Source organism: Sporisorium graminicola, chromosome SGRAM_5, assembly GCF_005498985.1.
Source record: "Sporisorium graminicola strain CBS 10092 chromosome SGRAM_5, whole genome shotgun sequence".
Classification (NCBI taxonomy): domain Eukaryota; kingdom Fungi; phylum Basidiomycota; class Ustilaginomycetes; order Ustilaginales; family Ustilaginaceae; genus Sporisorium; species Sporisorium graminicola.
Genome location: NC_043735.1, coordinates 44,425 through 62,083, shown reverse-complemented (window position 1 = coordinate 62,083; position 17,659 = coordinate 44,425). Strand labels below are relative to the sequence as shown.

Sequence of the window (17,659 nt, the reverse complement as noted above, 5' to 3'; positions counted from 1 at the left end):
AGAGAGCCAAGAAACCTCGTTTTCAAATGTGTACATCTCGCCTCACTTTCACTTTCAATCGCCTACGTTAACTTCAACCCACCCACTCCATTTACCACATCTCTCGTACCCGCGCTCCCCGGCGGAAGCGGCGGCAGCTGCGGTGGCGGCGCCTCCCTGGTTCCCGGAGGCGTTGGATACCGCACACTCACCGCCCTGCGCTTGCCCAACGCCTTGGCACTTGGAACTACCGGGGTCTGCAGCTCGTCCTCGTCCTCGTCCTGGGAAGAGCCAGCCTCCTTCTGCTGTTGCTTGATGTCAATGTTGAGGGTCGGTGTGAGCGGCAGGGGCGATCGACCCCCAGACCCGCCTCCACTGGGCACAGGATTGAGCGAGTGGGTCGATGTGTTGGAATGGGTAGAGTGGCTCGAAGCTGTCAGACTGTTGCCCGCGGGAGGAGCGGCAAACGAATGGGTGCTGTTGTTGGAATCCGACGACTGGTCTGACCGGGGCACCGGTAGAGGGCGGGAGATTCGCGGTGGCACGCCGCCATAACCCACAGCAGCACCGTTCGAAGGTGGGGAGAAAGCTGCGTTCGGACTCAACGCCGAAGCTGCGGCCCGAGCAGGAATAATCGCAGCATAAGGCGAGGGCGATCTGGACCCCGAAGCGTGGTTCATCTCCCGATCCGCACCTAGTAGCCCTCCTCCTCCTCCGCCTCTGCCCCTGCCCAAATCGTACACGTCTCCAGCCGCATCTTGCACGAGTGCTGACCGAACCAACCTCACCTCGACCTTGCTCCTCTCCGTCACCCTCCTCTCTGCTTCCTCTTCTTCTATGCGCCTCCTTGCATCCTCCACGACTCTCACGGCCTCGCTCGTCCGGCCATGCGCTTCCAGTAGATCCGCAAGAAGCGCTTCCTCGCCCGTCTCCCTTTCCGCCGCCCCTATTGCAAGCCGCGACCGATCCGCCTGCGCCGAAGCCCACCCAATTTGTGACGAAATCAGCTCTTGCGACCGTACCACCTTCCCGTAAAACTCGTCGACCAGCTCCGCAGTGTCCGGATGCAGCCCTTCGTGCAGCAGCGTATCCAACAGCACGGCGGCATTGCTCCGTGCAATCTGGCACTCCTCGTGCAAGCGCCGAACGTCTTCATCGAAAGTCACCACGTCCTGGTGGTGGTGTAGAGAATCATCGGCCGACGACGAGCGGTACGACGCCGAGCGGGAGTCCATCGACGCTGCAGCCGCTTCCAGGTTCGAGACGATGTCTGCCGGAGTGGTGGTGGTGCTGCCGTTGGTCGGTTGTTGCTCGACAGGCATGGAGGAGGGTAGTGTGCCGAACGCAGTATGGGGGTGAGGATCGAGGTTGGGAGCGGGCAGCGTTGATAGCAACCACGGTTGCTCATGCTGCTGCTGAGGCTGCTGAGGTTGGCGTAGAGGTGGTTGCGCTTGCAGTTGGAGCGATGCAGGCATGGGTGGCGGTGCGCGCGGACAGAGTGGTTGCTGATGTTGCAGAAGTGGTGTTGCGTCGAACATGGTATCGTTGAGCGCCACTGGGTGTCGAGGCGGCTGCGAACGACGCTGCGAAGCATGGCGCGATGGCGGCTGCTGCTGTTGCTGTGCGGATGTCGTCCGTGGCTGCGGCAACCTGAATTCGAACAAATCGTCTTCCAACGGCTCCCCATCCTTCCGCCGATCGCTCGGCTTGACCTTATTCCAACATTTGGTCACACTAACCAATTCGGCGTCACCCCTAAACTCGAATGCCAATACCCCCAACACCCTCAGCATGGTCTCCTTGACACTCAACGGCGTCTTAGGACTCGCAACCGTCTCCTCGATTGCCTCCAAAAACCTTTTACTGGCAACTTGCAACCGAAACCGATCGCTCCCATTCAACGTCAGCAGCGCCCAGACGCGCACGGCCCTCCGTTGCGAATCGACACTCCCATACTTGAACTCTTTACGAAGCGCGCGCGCGGCCTCTTTGCTCGCGGCCTCCGAGTGGCCTACCATGTCGATGAGTGGCAAGATGTGCATCCAGTCGTGTTCGCTGTATGCATTGGCGCAGAGCCATCCGATGCGGGAGCCGGCAATCTCTTCTGCTTCTTTGTCCTGCACTCGAGCTGCCTGATGGTGATGCGCTCGCTTGTTCCAACGATCCATCCATCCCTCTTTATTGCGGTCCTGAGCCGAGAGGGAGCGCAATTCCACGAGAGGAGCCATGAGTCGCGCATCGTCGCGATCACGGCTGGCGCGAGGTACGGGCGAAGGCGATGGAGCGGCCCTGTCTCGGTCCTGCTTTGCTTTCTTGTCCTTGTTGCTGATCGTGGCGAATCCAAAAAGCTTTTTTGCCTTGACCTTGTCTTTGCCATCAAGCTCGCGTGGGTGTGGCTCTTCATAGCGGCCGTGAGAGATGAGCACCTCACCATTAGCGTCCTCATCACCGTCCGCACCCGAGTAGACGGGATAGGCTGCAGAGCGTGAGGCACTACTCGCAGTGGGCGTACGTCCGTCTACGTCCGCATCCGCGCCATCATCATCGCCGTCATTGTGACGAGTGTGATCTGCATCATCAGAGTCCTCCGATCTCCGCTGATGCGGCACTGGCCAAGTAGCGTCTGTAGATGCAACATTGGCTGGCGGGTAACGCGCGTAGCTGAGATCGGCGCTGCCATTCTGGTGAGCGGCACCCGTAATGATACCCATGTTCAACGAGTTATCGCGACGGTGATGAGCAGGCGGTTGAGCCGGACGCAGTGACTTTGGTGGAGAGAAAGCCGCGATTCCAGACGCTGGCTGCTGCTGCTGCTGGAAGGACAGTCTCGCATTTGCATGCAATGGGGGTTGCGACAGCGAAGGCTGTAACCGAAAATCGTCGTAGTCTGCGGCGTGGTTGCTATCGTAGGATGGACGGTACGGTTGCGAATGTGAGTTGGGATCGGAGTACGATTCGTACACCGTCGTGTCTGCTACCTGAGTTGAGAAGCGCTTCTTGCGAGGCGAAGCGCCCATCTGCTGACTGTGACGCTGCCGCGAGGAAGAAGAAGACAGTGGTGGTGACGAATAGGCGTGCGCATAGCCAAGATCGTCAGAAGAGTCGCGTGGTGGTGGTCGTGACGAGTTGGAAGTAGGGGGTTGAAGAGACAATGGTCGACGCGATTCTGTCGACTGCGATGCGACTCTGGCCTGATACTCGTCAAAGAGGCGTGGTGTGCCAAACGAGTAGCTGCTGGGTGCAGCAGGGCTGGTAGGAGGCAGGGGAGTGATGGTCCCCGCCTCCTTTGATTTGAAGAACTTTTTCATTTAGGCTGCGCGGATTCCCCTCCTGTCGCCATCGACATTTCCGTGGTTGTCACAATGTGGTCATATAAGGGTCGGCTGCGATTGCTAGAGAAGAAGCGAGCGTGTGTCGAAGAGGGGTATCTCGAATCAAGTGCTTTGAAACCGAGCCGATTTTCGGCAGAATTCCGCTGGAGATTGGCACACTCAGCGCAGCTTCAGGTGCACCATTCGGATGACCCGTTGGCAAGGCACTTTTGCGATGGAGAAGAGGGGCGCCGACTTTTATGCTCGTTGCCAGTCACAGCAACGTCGCGGGGATGGAGGCGTCCAGCTGGCGCGGGGCCGTGCGATTCGCTTTGAAGTTGAGATGCGATTGATGGTTTCCAGTGCTAGCGCTGCGTCGCTCCTGCCTTGATCTTCCGAACGCGACGATGACCGGAGCTGCCGCAAGTCAAGCTTGAGATGAGAAAGAGGATGAAATGCTCGAAATGCGGGGCCAAAACGTTGATGATGGCGGTGACGACGATGACCGAAAGGGAGGAAAAGGCAGGCGGTCGGTGCGGCATGCAAAAGCTGTGGAAAGCCAGTCGAGCCCAAAGCAGCCGCCGCTCTTCCAGCGACAGCGACATGCAGGTCCATAGTCACTTGACGCAAGAACAACCCGACGGAATTACAACAGAAATAATCATTTTGAAAGTACAGTGGTATGCCATTTCTCGGGTAAGCCTTTGTGTCGAGCAGATTTTCAGGCTCAAACACAGCACAGCCAGCTTCATAGCTCACTGCACAACAAAGCAAGACACGGCACAGCACACGATCTTTTCCCCTTGTTCCCCCTGGGCGTCGGCAAAGCAAATTTTCATTTAGCGACGATTTTCCTCGAATGGTCCAACTTCACGAAGACAAACTCGGGTTCCGCTGTTGTTGTCTCGGGAATGCAGCCGAGAGCCAACTTGCCAGGCATCACCAGGCCAGCTTGAAATGCTGTTCAGTGGCTGGTGGAGAACAGCATTTCACAGCTCAATTTGACCGTAAGTTCTAACTGTCTCAAACCAGAAAAAAAAAGTCTCCGTAAACACGCACAACGCGCAGGCGAGAAGTATGGCTGTGCCGAACGACCTTGTGCTCGTATTCTGGAACCACGTCGAGCCTTTCAACAGCTTAGCGACGAAAGCTGAATGTCCGAGACCCCGCATTGCAGACAAAGCACCCGTCTATCTATGCGGCCGCTGGGCGATGCTCGACAGCGGATGCTTCATCACTTCCACCTTTCCTCAGCAACAACGCCGGATTTTAATGCAAACATCAGACCGATCCTCTATTTGGCTCTTTAGCTCTTGAAAAGACGCCCCACTTCAGCCACCGCACCACAATCAGGCTACACGGCATCACTGCTTCGCTAGCATCTCGTGAAAACTCTGATGCGGCACGAGTTTCAAGGTTATATACAACGCAACAGTGGAAACAATGGTATGAAGGATTCGTACAGGAGAGCGTAACAGTGTTCGTCAGAAAGGTGAGAACGCTTAGTGGATCAGCAAACGGCCACGTAGAGCATAGGATCCAAAGTCGCGATCGAGTGGGACAGTGCGTATCGCATCAACAGTTGCAAGCATCCTGCTGTTGACCTGCCTGCTGTCCTCTGAGGTCGACCCCTGGCCTTGCACCAGCACCACCCGCCGCAGCCGCACCAGCGCGACCAGCAGCGCCACTGCGTTGCGAGTCCGCTGCCTGCTCCAATGGCAGCTTGCGTGCGATCATGGTGAACAGCTCCGATACGTTGGAAGAGTCCTTGGCCGACGTCTCGAGGAAGAGCAGGCCTTCGTCCTGGGCGTACTTTTCCGCCTCTTCGGTCGGGATGGCGCGGCGTGTGCTTGCCAAATCGGCCTTGTTGCCTGCGAGAGCGATGATGATGTTGGGATCAGCCTGACGCTGCAGTTCGCGAATCCATGCTTTGGCCTTGTCGAGCGAAGAGGGCTGCGTAATGTCGTACACAACCACGGCGCAATTGGCATTGCGGTAGTACATGGGGGCGAGCGACTTGTATCGTTCTTGTCCCGCAGTGTCCCTGAGAGTTGATCACGAGGATGTGGAATGAAAGTGAAGAGTCAAAGGTCAGATGGCAACTCCTACGCATAATGGCGACATCGGACGCAGCATACTCACCAGATCTCGAATTTGACTGTGGTCTGAGCGTCCAAGCTGACGGTTTGTGTGAGGAAAGCGGCTGCAGATAAACAAAGTGAAGGTCAAAAGGGGGATCAGCCTTCTTGTTGAGCCAGTAAAGAGATGCTGCTTGCAGGCTGACCAAAACTCACCTCCGATCGTGCTCTCGCGGTAGTCATCAAATTGATCCTTAACAAATCTGAGCACGAGACTCGACTTGCCGACGGCCGACTCGCCGAGCAGGACCAGCTTGAACTGGAGCTGGCGAGGATTCCTTTGAGCAGCGGCCATTGTTGCGATTGTTTTGTTCGCTGTGCGCGTCCGATTGAAAGGTTGTGCGTGCGTTGCTGAGACCTGGACAGTCTTTGAATACTCGAAGTCACCGCAGGATGCGCGTGGTGCAACTGTCTTGGCTCGAATCGCGGGCAGCTAGCTGGCTGCGTCGAAGGTGTGATGGTGGTGTCTGAATTTGCTTCGCGGGCTCGACGAGTCGTACGATGAGATTGGCGCTGAACTAGCTAGGAATGGGGCAGGCCTTGCTCGGTAAGATGCGACGATTGCAAGAGTCCTCGAGGATGAGCCGCGTGCAGGCGTCGAAGATCACTGAAGGGCTCGTTCTGGTGATGTGATTGACGGTGATGGCGATACTGTGATGTACGCTACTGAGGAATGTGTAATTGCTTGCGAGTATGCGTCGTCGAGATGGATGATGGTGGTGGAGGTTTTGATAGGGGCCAAAGCAGCGCGCACTGAGAATCTAGAAAGGCGGGAGCGGACCTGCAATGCAGCGAGTACTGCGCCAACTTATCACGAATCGAGCGATCTGCCTGTGTGCGTGCTGTGTGTGCGATGTTGAACTAAATGACCCAAATTTCGATTTTTGGCTCGAGCAGATCAAGGCTTTGTTGCTGCACTACCCTCTCGAAACCAAGCTTCGTCAACGTTCAAAAATACTCGCTGCTCTCTCGCCGAGGGGCAGATGCTGTGATGTAAATATTGGTTTTTAGATATTATTTTATTATTTAATATTATACTTCCAATTTTTCTTTTCCTTTTTGGGCCTCCACCTTTTCGAAGATCGCAAAGCAACACGATCCAACACGATTCAACACCATCTACTCTGCTCTGCGCACGACATCCTTGGCTCAGCCCTTGCTCGAATCGTCGCCGGCATTGATGCACCTTCTTCGTCGAATCGGAGCCTCAACAAAAACGCTTGCAGGTCGCCTCAGTACACGGTCGATCAGCCCGAGAGCTTCCCTTCAACGCCCCTGTACCTTTCCCATCATCGCACCTGGCCCATCGCTTGCGGCTGTTCGAGGAATCATGTCGCAGCCCAACTGGGAGATCACCGACTCGGTGAAGCGAAACGCAATCTTGGCGAGCACCATGGAAGCCATGAACCGTATCGCACCGCTTCGACTCGCTGAGACGTCATTTGACAACGTTGGTCTTCTGTTGCAAGCACCGCCATCGACCGTCCCCGGATCTAACGAGAAGCAAGCCATCATGCTTGCCATCGATCTGACCACCGATGTATGCGACGAGATCCTCTCTTCGCCTGACAATGTGAAGGTCGCACTTGTCTACCATCCCATCATCTTCCGCGGTCTCAAGTCGTTCACCTTGGCCGATCCTCAGCAAACGAGCTTGCTCCGACTCGCCGCAGCTGGGGTGAGCGTCTATTGCCCGCATACCAGTCTGGACGCGACCCCTGGGGGTATCAACGACTGGCTTGGCAAAGTCGTCTCTACGAAAGAGGCCTTTGCTGAGCTCGAGTCGTCTGAAGCGCTCGAAAGCTTCCGCTCCAATGCTTTCCCTGCGCTCAGCTCGTCCAAGAATGTTCCTGCAGGGTACGAGGCGGCGGGACTGGGCAGGCTCATCGAGCTGGATGCACCCCAAACATTCGAGGAGGTCGTCAGGAGGGTCAAGCAGAATCTTGATCTTCCCCACGTTCAAGGCTGTAAAGCGTCCGACAAGCCAATCTCGAGCATTGCCATTTGTGCCGGTTCCGGTTCGAGCGTCTTTGCTGGCATCAAAGCGGATCTTTGTAAGTCACGATGGCAGCCAGAGCTTTTGGTCCTTGCTCAGATCTTGTTTTCCTCACTGACACGAACCCTGCAAATGCTGCTCTTGTCTGCCATCAATTACCAGACCTCACTGGCGAGCTCTCACATGTAAGTCGGAATCACAGAGTCGTCGTTAGCAGGCTCGTTAAGCCGAAAATTGACCGCTCTTCCACCGGACCAACAGCACGAGATCTTGGCGTACAAGGCTGCAGGCGCATCCGTTATCGTCACCAACCACACCAACACCGAAAGGTAAGTTGATCTCGCTTCTTCACCGCAAATGCTCTGCCCGTCGACACCTTTGACTCACCGCTCCCCCTTCTCTATCGTCCGAGCAGAAAATACCTGCGAGACGTTCTGCAGCACTGGCTTCGAAAAGAGCTTCCATCTCAGTACTCAATTTCTGTCTCGAAGGCCGATCGAGACCCACTGGCTGTCCTCTAGAGCGGCAATGGCAAAAACGAAAAAGTAGGGAGACGTTCTCAGAGGTGGCTGGCTGAGAATCAACCGGCAACCTAAGAATGAGCCCGATCTGGTTCCCGATACGCGACGCGTGGAAAGTGGGGAAATTGAGCTGCCGACGCCGCCGTTGCTGCTGCTGCTGCTGCCCGTTGAGCTGGCGTGCGTCCGAGCGTTGACGGTTGAAATGAGAAGATCTCGCCAAGCCTCTGAGCACCATTCAAGACCCTCTCTTAGACCAATCGTCCACCTTTTCCCGTCACCATTCCATCATCTTTTTGCCGACGAACCTCGCAATCGGGATCAATTTGACTTTGGAGGCACTCGACCCAGCGCGCCGCCCAAGATGGCCGACCTATTGGATTCGTTGGACAAGCTCCCCAAGATCCGCCAATTCGATGCTTTCCCCAAAACGCAGTCGATCTACACCCAACGCTCTTCCAAAGGCGGCCTGCTCACCATCATTTCCGCCGTGACATTGCTCGCGCTGCTATGGACCGAGCTCTCTTCTTACCTGTATGGCGAACGCCGCTACTCGTTCGCGGTGGACAACCAGCTGCAGTCTTCGATGCAGATCAACATGGACATGACCGTGGCCATGAAGTGTCACTATCTCACCGTCGATGTGCGCGATGCCGTGGGGGATCGGCTGCACGTCTCGGACTTGGAATTCACCAAGGATGGGACGACGTTCGAGATTGGGCACGCGGATCGGTTGGATGCGATGCCGAGGGAGGAGCTGTCGGTGCAAAAGACGATCAACCAAGCGAGGAAGAAGCCGCTGTACCGCAAGAAGCCCAAAAACAAGAAGTTCAGTCGACAAGTAGCGTTCCAGAAGACGGCGCACGTCGTGCCGGATGGCCCGGCGTGCAGGATCTACGGGAGCATGGAAGTGAAGCGCGTGACGGGCAACTTGCACATCACGACGCTGGGACACGGATACCTCAGTATGGAACATACAGATCACAAGCTCATGAATTTGTCGCATGTGATCCACGAGTTCAGCTTCGGACCCTACTTCCCAGAAATCTCGCAACCGCTCGATTCGTCGGTCGAGACGACGGACAAGCACTTCACCGTCTTTCAGTACTTTGTGTCTGCTGTGCCGACGCTGTTTGTCGATGCGCGCGGACGGAAGCTGCACACACACCAGTACTCGGTGACCGACTACACGCGCCAGATCGAACACGGCAAAGGTGTTCCCGGCATTTTCATCAAGTACGATATCGAGCCTCTCCAAATGACCATCCACGAACGCTCCACGACGCTGATCCAGTTCCTCGTGCGCCTCGCGGGCGTACTCGGCGGAGTCTGGGTCTGCGTGGGGTACGCCTTCCGCATCACCAACCGCCTCACCACTTTTGCCGGCTCAGTGGCGACCGACGGAGACAGCCCCGAATCCTACGCCGCCAGCTACGGCTACTCGAGACCGAACTTGGAGAAGTCCAACAGCTGGATCAAGCCGAACGATGCGGTGGACAAGCTCAAGGATAAATGGGCTGGGTTTGGCGGTGGCATGGGCAGAAGCGGCCATCGGAAAATCGACAGCGTTCAGCAGAGGATTCTTTCGGAGGAGGGGAGAGCGTACTAGAGAGCGGAAGGGCGGCGCTTGGGCGAGCGATTTGTATATAACGCCTCAACATCCTGCTGTATAACGTTAATTGCTCATTTTTCTGCGGGGTCAACAGCAACCACACGTAAGACAGACTTGACAGCGATCCTCGAAGAGTGAGATCAACAGCGATTACATTGCAGTGCCAAAACAAGACTAGTCCGCCACCTAAGCAGCCAACGAAGTGTCCAACCCTCTCGTTTCCAAGTGATCCAAACTCTTCCTCAGTGTCGAGATCTTGCTCCTCAACGTCTTGATCGCTTCCGGCAGCAGCTTCTCCGGTGGGATGACACCCGTGCTCTCGAGATCGAACAAAAAGTGATCCCGAACACGGCCCAGCTTGACCTTGTCTTCAAATTCCTGGTGACGGAATACTTCTCTCGAGATAGTGTCCTTTCGCGCGTCCTTCACAAACACTTTGCGCTCACTGCCAGAACCCTCGACACCGATGACGCCTGGCGGGAAGCACTTGACGAATTTGTCGATCGAGTCCGACGGGATGGGTTGGAGCAGCTGGATGTGCGGGAGCAGGCGGTAGGTGGCAGTGGCCACAGGCGAGAACTTGGCGTGATCCTTGCCGACGCCCTTTTCGCAGTGCAGTTCCAAATCAAGTTCTTGGCCCGGTCGCAGCTTGGCGATCAAGATCTTGTCGTGGACGGGGCGAGGTGGCGCGTCGGCGAAATCTTCGTCCTGTCCGCCCTTGGGGTCCCACTGCAGCTGTTCCGAGTAGACGTTGTGGCCAATGTAGAGCTTGTCCGGGTCGGTCTCGCCGCGTGCTGCTGATCGGTTGCGTTCGCATTTGGCCTTCAGGTGGAAGACGACCGTGTTGCTGTCGTCGGCATCATCACCAGGCATGCGCATCAGCACCTTGTCCGGGTTGATGGCGAGCGGCACAAGACCCAAACGATGCGAGAGCACCTCATCCTGGATGATGGAAGTGTTGTTCCAGATGTAAACGTGTTCGATGGCGACAGTGGGCACTTCGGCCATCAACACCCTGCGCACGGCATTAGCGACGGAGGCATCGACACCGATCAGGTCAAACTCGCATGATGCATCTGAGAGGCGGGTGACGATCACTCTGAGCTTGTCGTTGGCAGCAGCGAGGGAAAAGGCGTGGTTCTCGCCGGGGTGGTGAAGCGGGAAGTCGGTGTTGGCGACCGAGCCGACGCGTTCGGGCAAGATCTCGACGAGGCGACGCTGGTCCACTGCTGCCGAGGTCTTGGAGTCTTGGATGATGTTCGAGGCGACGGGGTCGTTGGAGAGGCTGCCGCTGGGCTGCGAGCTGGAGGGCTCGTCAATGTCCATTGGCTGTTCAGCAGGTGCAGCAGCGGCCTCCGCTTTAGAAGACTTTTTCGAGCCTTTGGGTGGCATTATATGTGTGTGTGATACGGCGTGAACTCTCGGTTTTGATCCGATTGTCTGCACGTTGAATAGATGGTACTATGGAGTGCAACGGGAGGGCCGAGAGAAGTCGGGCAAGCAAGACTCTAGGATGAGCCAAATAGCAGGTGAAGAGGCGTTTCGAAACAAGGGCGACTAAAGACTAAAGACTCTGTGTTCGGTGCCTCCGAAACGAAGCGCCCAAGGCAGACAGACACAGGACGGTGACGAGGAGCAGAAGGGTATCGGTAGGTGGATGGTGAAGGGTGAAGACAGACATCTGCGACTCCACTTTCAAAGCAGCAGCTCCAAGCCGAAAAAAGTTCGGTGAACTGCAGCAGGCGCAAACCATTCGCAATTTTTTTGGCGGTTTTCTTCTTGCACTTGATCTGAACTTCCGACTTCCTTGAAAGTTGATTTTTTTTTATCGCACGAGCTTCAGAAACCGGATCTAACATCTTCAATGTGGCTGCAGGATTCAGTTAAGATTTGATCGGCGAATGTCTTGGCTGCTTCGACTTGACCGTCTGCTTTGGCAGTTCTCGATCCACTGACAGCACGCCATCGTGAGCCTGTGGATGACCATCCAAGGGGCTTTCGGTCTTGGAAGCTGACCCGTGGCTGCGTAGTCCACGATGCTCGTGATACAGTGACGGTAAGACGGCAAGTCCGACCTCGTCGTGATAATGAACGTGTTTGCGCTCCCGCCATCAATCAAGCCTCCATGGAAAAGAACAACAGCTCTTGAGCATCCCAGTCCCGCGTTCGCCTAAACGTGCATGCGCATGGAGCGTCTGTCACTTTTTTCCGGCTCGCCTCCGGAGGACCCTTTTCTCAAAACGAAATATTATAAGGTTCAATGAGGACTTTCAACCTTTCCCGCCAGCGAGCAGCAAGCAACGAGCAACGGGCGCTTCGACCAGAGCAGGACGGCGACGCCAAGTTCACATGTTCGAAGCGAGAAGAAGGCCACTTCAACAGAACCAATCGCTTTAGTCGACCAATGGTGGAAAGGGCGATAGAGAGAGAGAATAGCATCGCAACCACTTCACCGGACTCAGAGGGTTCTCACGGCCTCTCATCCTTGCTGCTCGACGCCCCATTTCATGCGATTCCGTTCGGGGAAAGGCAAACGTGACTTGAGAAGAAAGCAGAGCGCTTCTTGACTTTCAGAAGCAAGACCTCTGTTCGTGTCTTTACACACATCCCGGCTGGAAACTCCGCTCGGTCGTGTCATCCCACAGAACAACCGCTTCTGACACGGGACCCTTCCTGAGCCAGACGGCCATCGATACCTTCCCCTCCTTCATTCACCCTGTTCGTCACTCCCTCACACCGATCCTGCGGGTGCTGACAATATTTGCGTCGTCTGGCGTGCAAGCTTCGTCTTACCGTCCCCACCTTAGCATTCAAACTGCGCTTTGCAGCCACCTTCTTCGAACGTAGCTAGCGATAAGCCGGGTCTTGACTCCTTTCACAAGTCTCATCTCAGTCGAGGAAAAGTCGAGCGACCTTCGTCCCGGCCTAGATCACAAGCATTCCTGCTCCCGTATCGAGTCCATCCAGCATCAACGATTTCGACTCTCGTCTCAAGAGAGGCATCGCTTTGTTCCCCCTTGTCACTTTGACCTCGCTATCGTCGCAGCTTTACTGGGCTCACCCGGTAGCGCCATTTGCAGGCAATCCACAGCCTGACTTAGCAGCTCAGACACAGCCCAGCTCGTTTGCTACGATCTATAAAAGAACGAATTCTTTATATCTTCCCCGCCTCCCTCGCCATCTCTTTCCAGCACTTTCTCTTCTTACGACGTCTATCCTGCTCGCAAATGTCGTCGACATTCTGCAATCAGCCATCGACCGACGTCCGTAACGGTGCATCCCCCAATTCAAAGAAGCTCGTCGGTCTCGGTCAGGGCGGCATGCAAGCCGAGCTCCGTGCAAACTTGCGCAAGAGGCAGGTCGCCGAGCTCGCTCACGTCTCGGGAAGAGGTTCGGCCATTCATGGCTGGTTCTACGCCTTGCTTTCAGATCTGGCCTACTATTTCTTCAGGTGGTTGCCTCGAACCTGGTGGGTCACGTTTACCAGCCTGCCTCAGCTCGTGCTCGACCCGCTCGGCTTCTGGTCCGCTCTCGTCTTTGCATCTGTCACCACGGTCGTGCTATTCGGCAGCTTGATCGTAAGGTGAGTAGCCCGACTCGGCCCCTTAAAGTCCAACTGTCGACTCAGAACCGATCATATAACGAGCTGCGCCTTCTGACACGGATCTCTCTCTCTCTTTCTCTCTCTCTCTGTCATTAGCGCCATCTGGCGACTACCCTTCGTCCAGGCCATCTGGCAGCCCTGGTCGCAAAAACATGACATCAGTCTTGCTAACCTTGGTAGGTTTCTCCTTCGACGCAAGCACTTTGAACGAGGCCAGAATCACTGACAGCAAAGTCCTCCATCCATGCAGCTTATCCCCTCATCTTCGAGTTCAATGCCGACCCGCGCAACAAGCAAATTCGCGATGCTGCCTTTGCAGTCATGTCGGACCCCGCGTCCAATGCCACGCACTCAACGGCGGAAGAGCGCAACTTCGATCTCGAGGTCTCCAAGCTCCTCATGATGCTCTCTGCGCTCGTGTACGAACGCAACGTGGGTGCATACTACGACGCCGTGCGCACGGCTCACAAAGCCCAAATGATGGACAAACAGCTCATGAGCGGTCCCGACGATCTCACGGTCATTGGCGAGGAGATCGGCCAGAAGCTTGCCATCGCCGACTCAAAGATTGACCGCGTTGCCAAGCAGTGGGGGCTCAAGTATGCCAGCATCTCTGAGCTGGCCACCAACACGTCGCCCCTGTGCGGCGCCTTTTGGGATCCCCGAAACAACTTTATCATCCTCGCCTTTAAGGGCACCAATCCGGTCGAGTTCAAGGAATGGGCCATCGACTTTACCTTTGACTACACGGACGGGCGTGGCTGGCTGCCTGGATTCACCAAGGTGCACGCCGGCTTCTACAATCAGATCTTCCCACAACAGCTCAATCAGACTATCCCGCCGCCTTCCGACAACACTGTAGGAGCGTTTCCATACACCAAGATTCGCACAGAGATCAAGAAGATCGTCGAGGAGATCCGAGCTACCACTGGCCGTGAGCATGTCAATCTGTACGTGACGGGGCACAGTCTGGGAGCCGCGTTGGCTAGTGTGTTTTACTCGCGCGCCATTGCCTCGCCCAAGGACTTTGGTCTGGCGGGCGACGGCGGGAACCGGATCTACGTGCGTGATGCCTACTGCTTTGGCACGCCCATCATCGGCGACCCGGACTGCATCTCGGCCTTCAACCAAGCTTTGCATGAGGGGGATCTCGACCATCCGCAGGTTCTGTGGCGTGTTACGAACCGGCGCGATGCCGTCGCCACACTGCTGCCGGATGCTGGCGACAGCAACAGGCTTGAACACATCAGCCCTACTAGCCAGCTCCACTTTGCCCACGTCGGCCAGGAGGTGCAGCTGAGCAACGATGTTCGCAAGGTTTACACTGGTCCGGGCACCTTGCTCCCGACTCAGACGCCTGTCAACATCATCACGCACCTCGACCACCGCGGCCAGGGCCCCGACGTTTCGCTGCCGTTGGTGTTCAACGTGCTCAAGCTGATTCCCCTTGTGCGTCGCCTGGTTGCACACACGCCGTCGTCGTACTGGGACCGACTCACCAAGGTGCAGGACGAGCACGGCGTACAGTATGCCAGAGCACACTGATTGTGTAGTTATTGTATGCTGCCTTTTCTGTCTGTCTGTCTGTTCCTTTCGTTATGCATTTACGTCTGTCGCTGTTCACAGTTCTGTTTTGACGTCGATCGCGCGTGAATGTGTGGGAGCGAGCTTTTCAATTTCACTTCGTGTTCTCGCAGCAGTGACTTGGTCTCAGAGTTGAGATGGACCATCGTAGACGTTATCGAGGCAGACAAGAAACGGCTGCGAGACTGGCAGGATGGAGTCCTTGATTAGCCTATGAAACATCTAGGTTATACAAATGCGTGCAAAAGAGGGTGGAAGCTCAGTTGTCGTCGTCGTTGCTGTTGTTTTGCTTTTCATTTTGGGACGACTGGTTGCGGCCGCTGGGGTCTGCGGCGTACTTGGACATCTTGCGGAGCTTGGGGCCGAATTTGTAGAGCAAGAGGGGGATTGGGCCCATGAGAATCGAGATGCAGCCGATCAAGGTGCATCCCCAAGCGACGGGGAACTCCTTGGGGCCGTTGGCCTGGAGGTTGTTGAACATGGCGCGTGCGACGAGGGGCAGGGCGGCGCCGATGGACGCCCTGAAGAAGTCGTTGCCCGCATAGACGCTGGCAATGTACTCGGGGTAGCAGTCGCCCAAGTACGCCAGCCCCGACTGGAAGAGCAGGAATGTCCCGATGGAGAAGAACGACGAAAGGATGATGGGCACGATCCAGTGGATCGATGCGTTGGCTGTCCAGCCGAACCCAAACATGCAGATCGGAATCGCCCACGCGCCCAGGATGGCCGGCTCAAGCCACTTCTCGGGCGCAACCTTACCCCCCGTGCGGTCGTAAAGCGGGCCGTACGAGTACTTGTGCCACAGGAAAAAGGGAATGTAGATCAAGATCGCGCCGACAAAGATGCCCATAAAGGCGAGTCCGAGTTCGCCCGGATTGAAGCCGTAAGTCTGGACGAAGACGATGGGGAAGCATTCGAACCAGAGATAGAGAATACCATACACTAGGCCTGTTCAGTGTCAAGGAGAGCGAACGAGTGGTGTGCGAGGTCAGCATTCAGCCAACAGCGGAAAGCACAGCAGCGGTAAACTTACCAATGTGAAAGTTGATCCCGAGCACAATGGGCTGAGTGAACGACAGCAAAAACGGCCTGACAAACGTCATCAAAGCCAATTCTTTGCCCGTCGAATGCGCCGAGAAGATCTCGCCCTTAGTCCTCAAGTTCGGGTTACCCGTGACCTTCCTCAACCTCTGCGCCCTCCTGTACAGAATATTACTGCTGGACGTCTCGGGTAGCGTCGCAATCAGCACCACCAGCGTGAAGCCGGATAGCATCAATAGCGGCCAGATGGTCCACCTCCAACCCTGCTCGCCAAAGCTCTGGGCGGCAAATCCGCCGATCAGAGGGCCCAGCACAGGACCGCATACCGCAGACAGTCCCCACACACCCAACGCCAACGGGCGGTTGCGCGGACCGTACAGGTCGCCGATGCTCGCACCACCCGTTGCCAGCGGCGGCGAGCCGAACAGTCCCGCCAAAAAGCGCAAAATCATAAACCCTGCGATGTTCGATGCGAGCGCCGTGGGGATCTGCAGGATCACAAAGATGAACAGTGTAAACAGATACGGTACGGACCGTCCGATGGCCGGGATCTCCGAGGCGGAGGAAAACCCGATCATGGGGCCCAGGCCGTAGCCGAGCACAAAGAGCGTGAGGCCGAGTGTAGCGGGGACGGTGCCGATGCCAAAGTAGCTCGCGAAGAGCTCCACGCCTGGGGTGTAGATCGCCGAACCCATGTAGACCGAGAAGGTCAGCAAGCACAGCATGGCCGTCACAAAGGCCTTGCGTCCTTTCGACCAGTTGAGCGGGTTGTCCGGGTCCGACTCGCCGTTCCAATCGATCAAGTACGGGTCCGTATCGTCTTCGAGCGAGTCCGGGGCGGTCTCAAAGTTCTTCTCCTCCCCAGTGTGCCCAGACGACGACTGTCGCTCTGGAGACCGTGGAGCGGACCCGGCTTCGACCATCGCTGTTTGCCCGGGCTTCTGCTTGCTGGAAGTGTTATTGCCGACGTGGGTTCGGTCCGAGGCAGCGGAGGACGGGGAGTCGGTACCGGAAACGGGCGAATCGTGCGATGCGGTCCTGGCATTGCTCGTGGCCTGTCGCGTTTTGTAGCCCGGCAAGTACTCTTCGGGGGGCACAAAATCATCACGCTGCTCCGGCCAGGGTAGGACTTTGCCCTTGGTGAGCTTGTTGATTAGGAGACCCCATGCTGTGTCCTGGTACCAGTCGAGACCGTACGGGCGCGGGTGGTGAGGTTTAGGACGGCGAGCGGGCTCGCTTGGGGCGGGTTGGTGATGAAGGTTGGTGCTAGTATCGTAGCCGTGGTCTCTGCCATTGTCGACCAGCATTGTTGCGTGTTACGATACGAAGATGCTCTTAAAAGGATGCTATGGATAAGGGGGAAGCTGGACATGACGGTGCGTCAGGGTGACCGTTTAATACATTTGTCACCCGGGAGAGCTGGCGAGTATCGTCAGGGATTGTGATTGCGGAAACGCCCTATTCTCCGTTTCGCTTACGGACAGACGTCAGAATGTGCTTTTGTAGAGTAGCTCAGCTTCTAAGGTAACACCCATCCCGCGGGTTAGAGAGAGAGAAACAGTTCTGACGGAGGCCTGACAAGGCTACAGCAGAGCGTCCGAACTCAAAATTCTCCGATTGCCAAGCGCGCCAACCATGCAATGTATGCAGCGGGCGAAGGTGAATGTCACCGCGGATACCGACTGCCACATGGCTACATCCACAATGAGAAGGCCGTGAGAGGGAGAGGAGGCAAGTGACTGTTGACCGGGCTTTGGAATGAGACAAGTAGCCGAGTACGTCACAGCGAGGTTGAGGTGTGGTAAGCCAGGCAAATTTGATTTTCGCAATTGGACAGCTTATGCGCGCGTATAATGGTGACGCCTGCCGCGGATCG

At 56.3% G+C, this 17,659-nt stretch overlaps 7 protein-coding genes across 7 annotated transcripts; 3 read left to right on the top strand and 4 right to left on the bottom strand.

Annotated features, from left to right (window-relative positions):
• Window positions 1–62: 62 nt before the first annotated feature.
• On the bottom strand, window positions 63–3,287 carry EX895_004770 (uncharacterized protein; the record flags this gene model as incomplete). Its single annotated transcript, XM_029885364.1, has 1 exon — window positions 63–3,287. The coding sequence occupies one exon, from the start codon at window positions 3,285–3,287 to the stop codon at window positions 63–65; it is 3,225 nt and encodes a 1,074-aa protein (XP_029737930.1).
• A 1,578-nt stretch (window positions 3,288–4,865) lies between these two features.
• EX895_004769 (uncharacterized protein) lies at window positions 4,866–5,723 on the bottom strand (the record flags this gene model as incomplete). The annotated part of the gene is made up of 3 exons (XM_029885363.1): window positions 4,866–5,334; window positions 5,433–5,493; window positions 5,585–5,723. The coding sequence occupies 3 exons, from the start codon at window positions 5,721–5,723 to the stop codon at window positions 4,866–4,868; spliced, it is 669 nt and encodes a 222-aa protein (XP_029737929.1).
• Window positions 5,724–6,758: 1,035 nt separating this feature from the next.
• Window positions 6,759–7,945, top strand: EX895_004768 (uncharacterized protein; the record flags this gene model as incomplete). Its single annotated transcript, XM_029885362.1, has 4 exons — window positions 6,759–7,482; window positions 7,587–7,609; window positions 7,686–7,753; window positions 7,840–7,945. 4 exons carry the CDS (start codon window positions 6,759–6,761, stop codon window positions 7,943–7,945), a joined length of 921 nt encoding a protein of 306 aa, XP_029737928.1.
• A 361-nt stretch (window positions 7,946–8,306) lies between these two features.
• On the top strand, window positions 8,307–9,551 carry EX895_004767 (uncharacterized protein; the record flags this gene model as incomplete). The annotated part of the gene is made up of 1 exon (XM_029885361.1): window positions 8,307–9,551. One exon carries the CDS (start codon window positions 8,307–8,309, stop codon window positions 9,549–9,551), a length of 1,245 nt encoding a protein of 414 aa, XP_029737927.1.
• Window positions 9,552–9,740: 189 nt separating this feature from the next.
• On the bottom strand, window positions 9,741–10,946 carry EX895_004766 (uncharacterized protein; the record flags this gene model as incomplete). Its single annotated transcript, XM_029885360.1, has 1 exon — window positions 9,741–10,946. One exon carries the CDS (start codon window positions 10,944–10,946, stop codon window positions 9,741–9,743), a length of 1,206 nt encoding a protein of 401 aa, XP_029737926.1.
• Window positions 10,947–12,781: 1,835 nt separating this feature from the next.
• Window positions 12,782–14,703, top strand: EX895_004765 (uncharacterized protein; the record flags this gene model as incomplete). Its single annotated transcript, XM_029885359.1, has 3 exons — window positions 12,782–13,137; window positions 13,255–13,334; window positions 13,409–14,703. The coding sequence occupies 3 exons, from the start codon at window positions 12,782–12,784 to the stop codon at window positions 14,701–14,703; spliced, it is 1,731 nt and encodes a 576-aa protein (XP_029737925.1).
• Window positions 14,704–15,001: 298 nt separating this feature from the next.
• EX895_004764 (uncharacterized protein) lies at window positions 15,002–17,090 on the bottom strand (the record flags this gene model as incomplete). The annotated part of the gene is made up of 2 exons (XM_029885358.1): window positions 15,002–15,690; window positions 15,776–17,090. The coding sequence occupies 2 exons, from the start codon at window positions 17,088–17,090 to the stop codon at window positions 15,002–15,004; spliced, it is 2,004 nt and encodes a 667-aa protein (XP_029737924.1).
• Window positions 17,091–17,659: the final 569 nt, after the last annotated feature.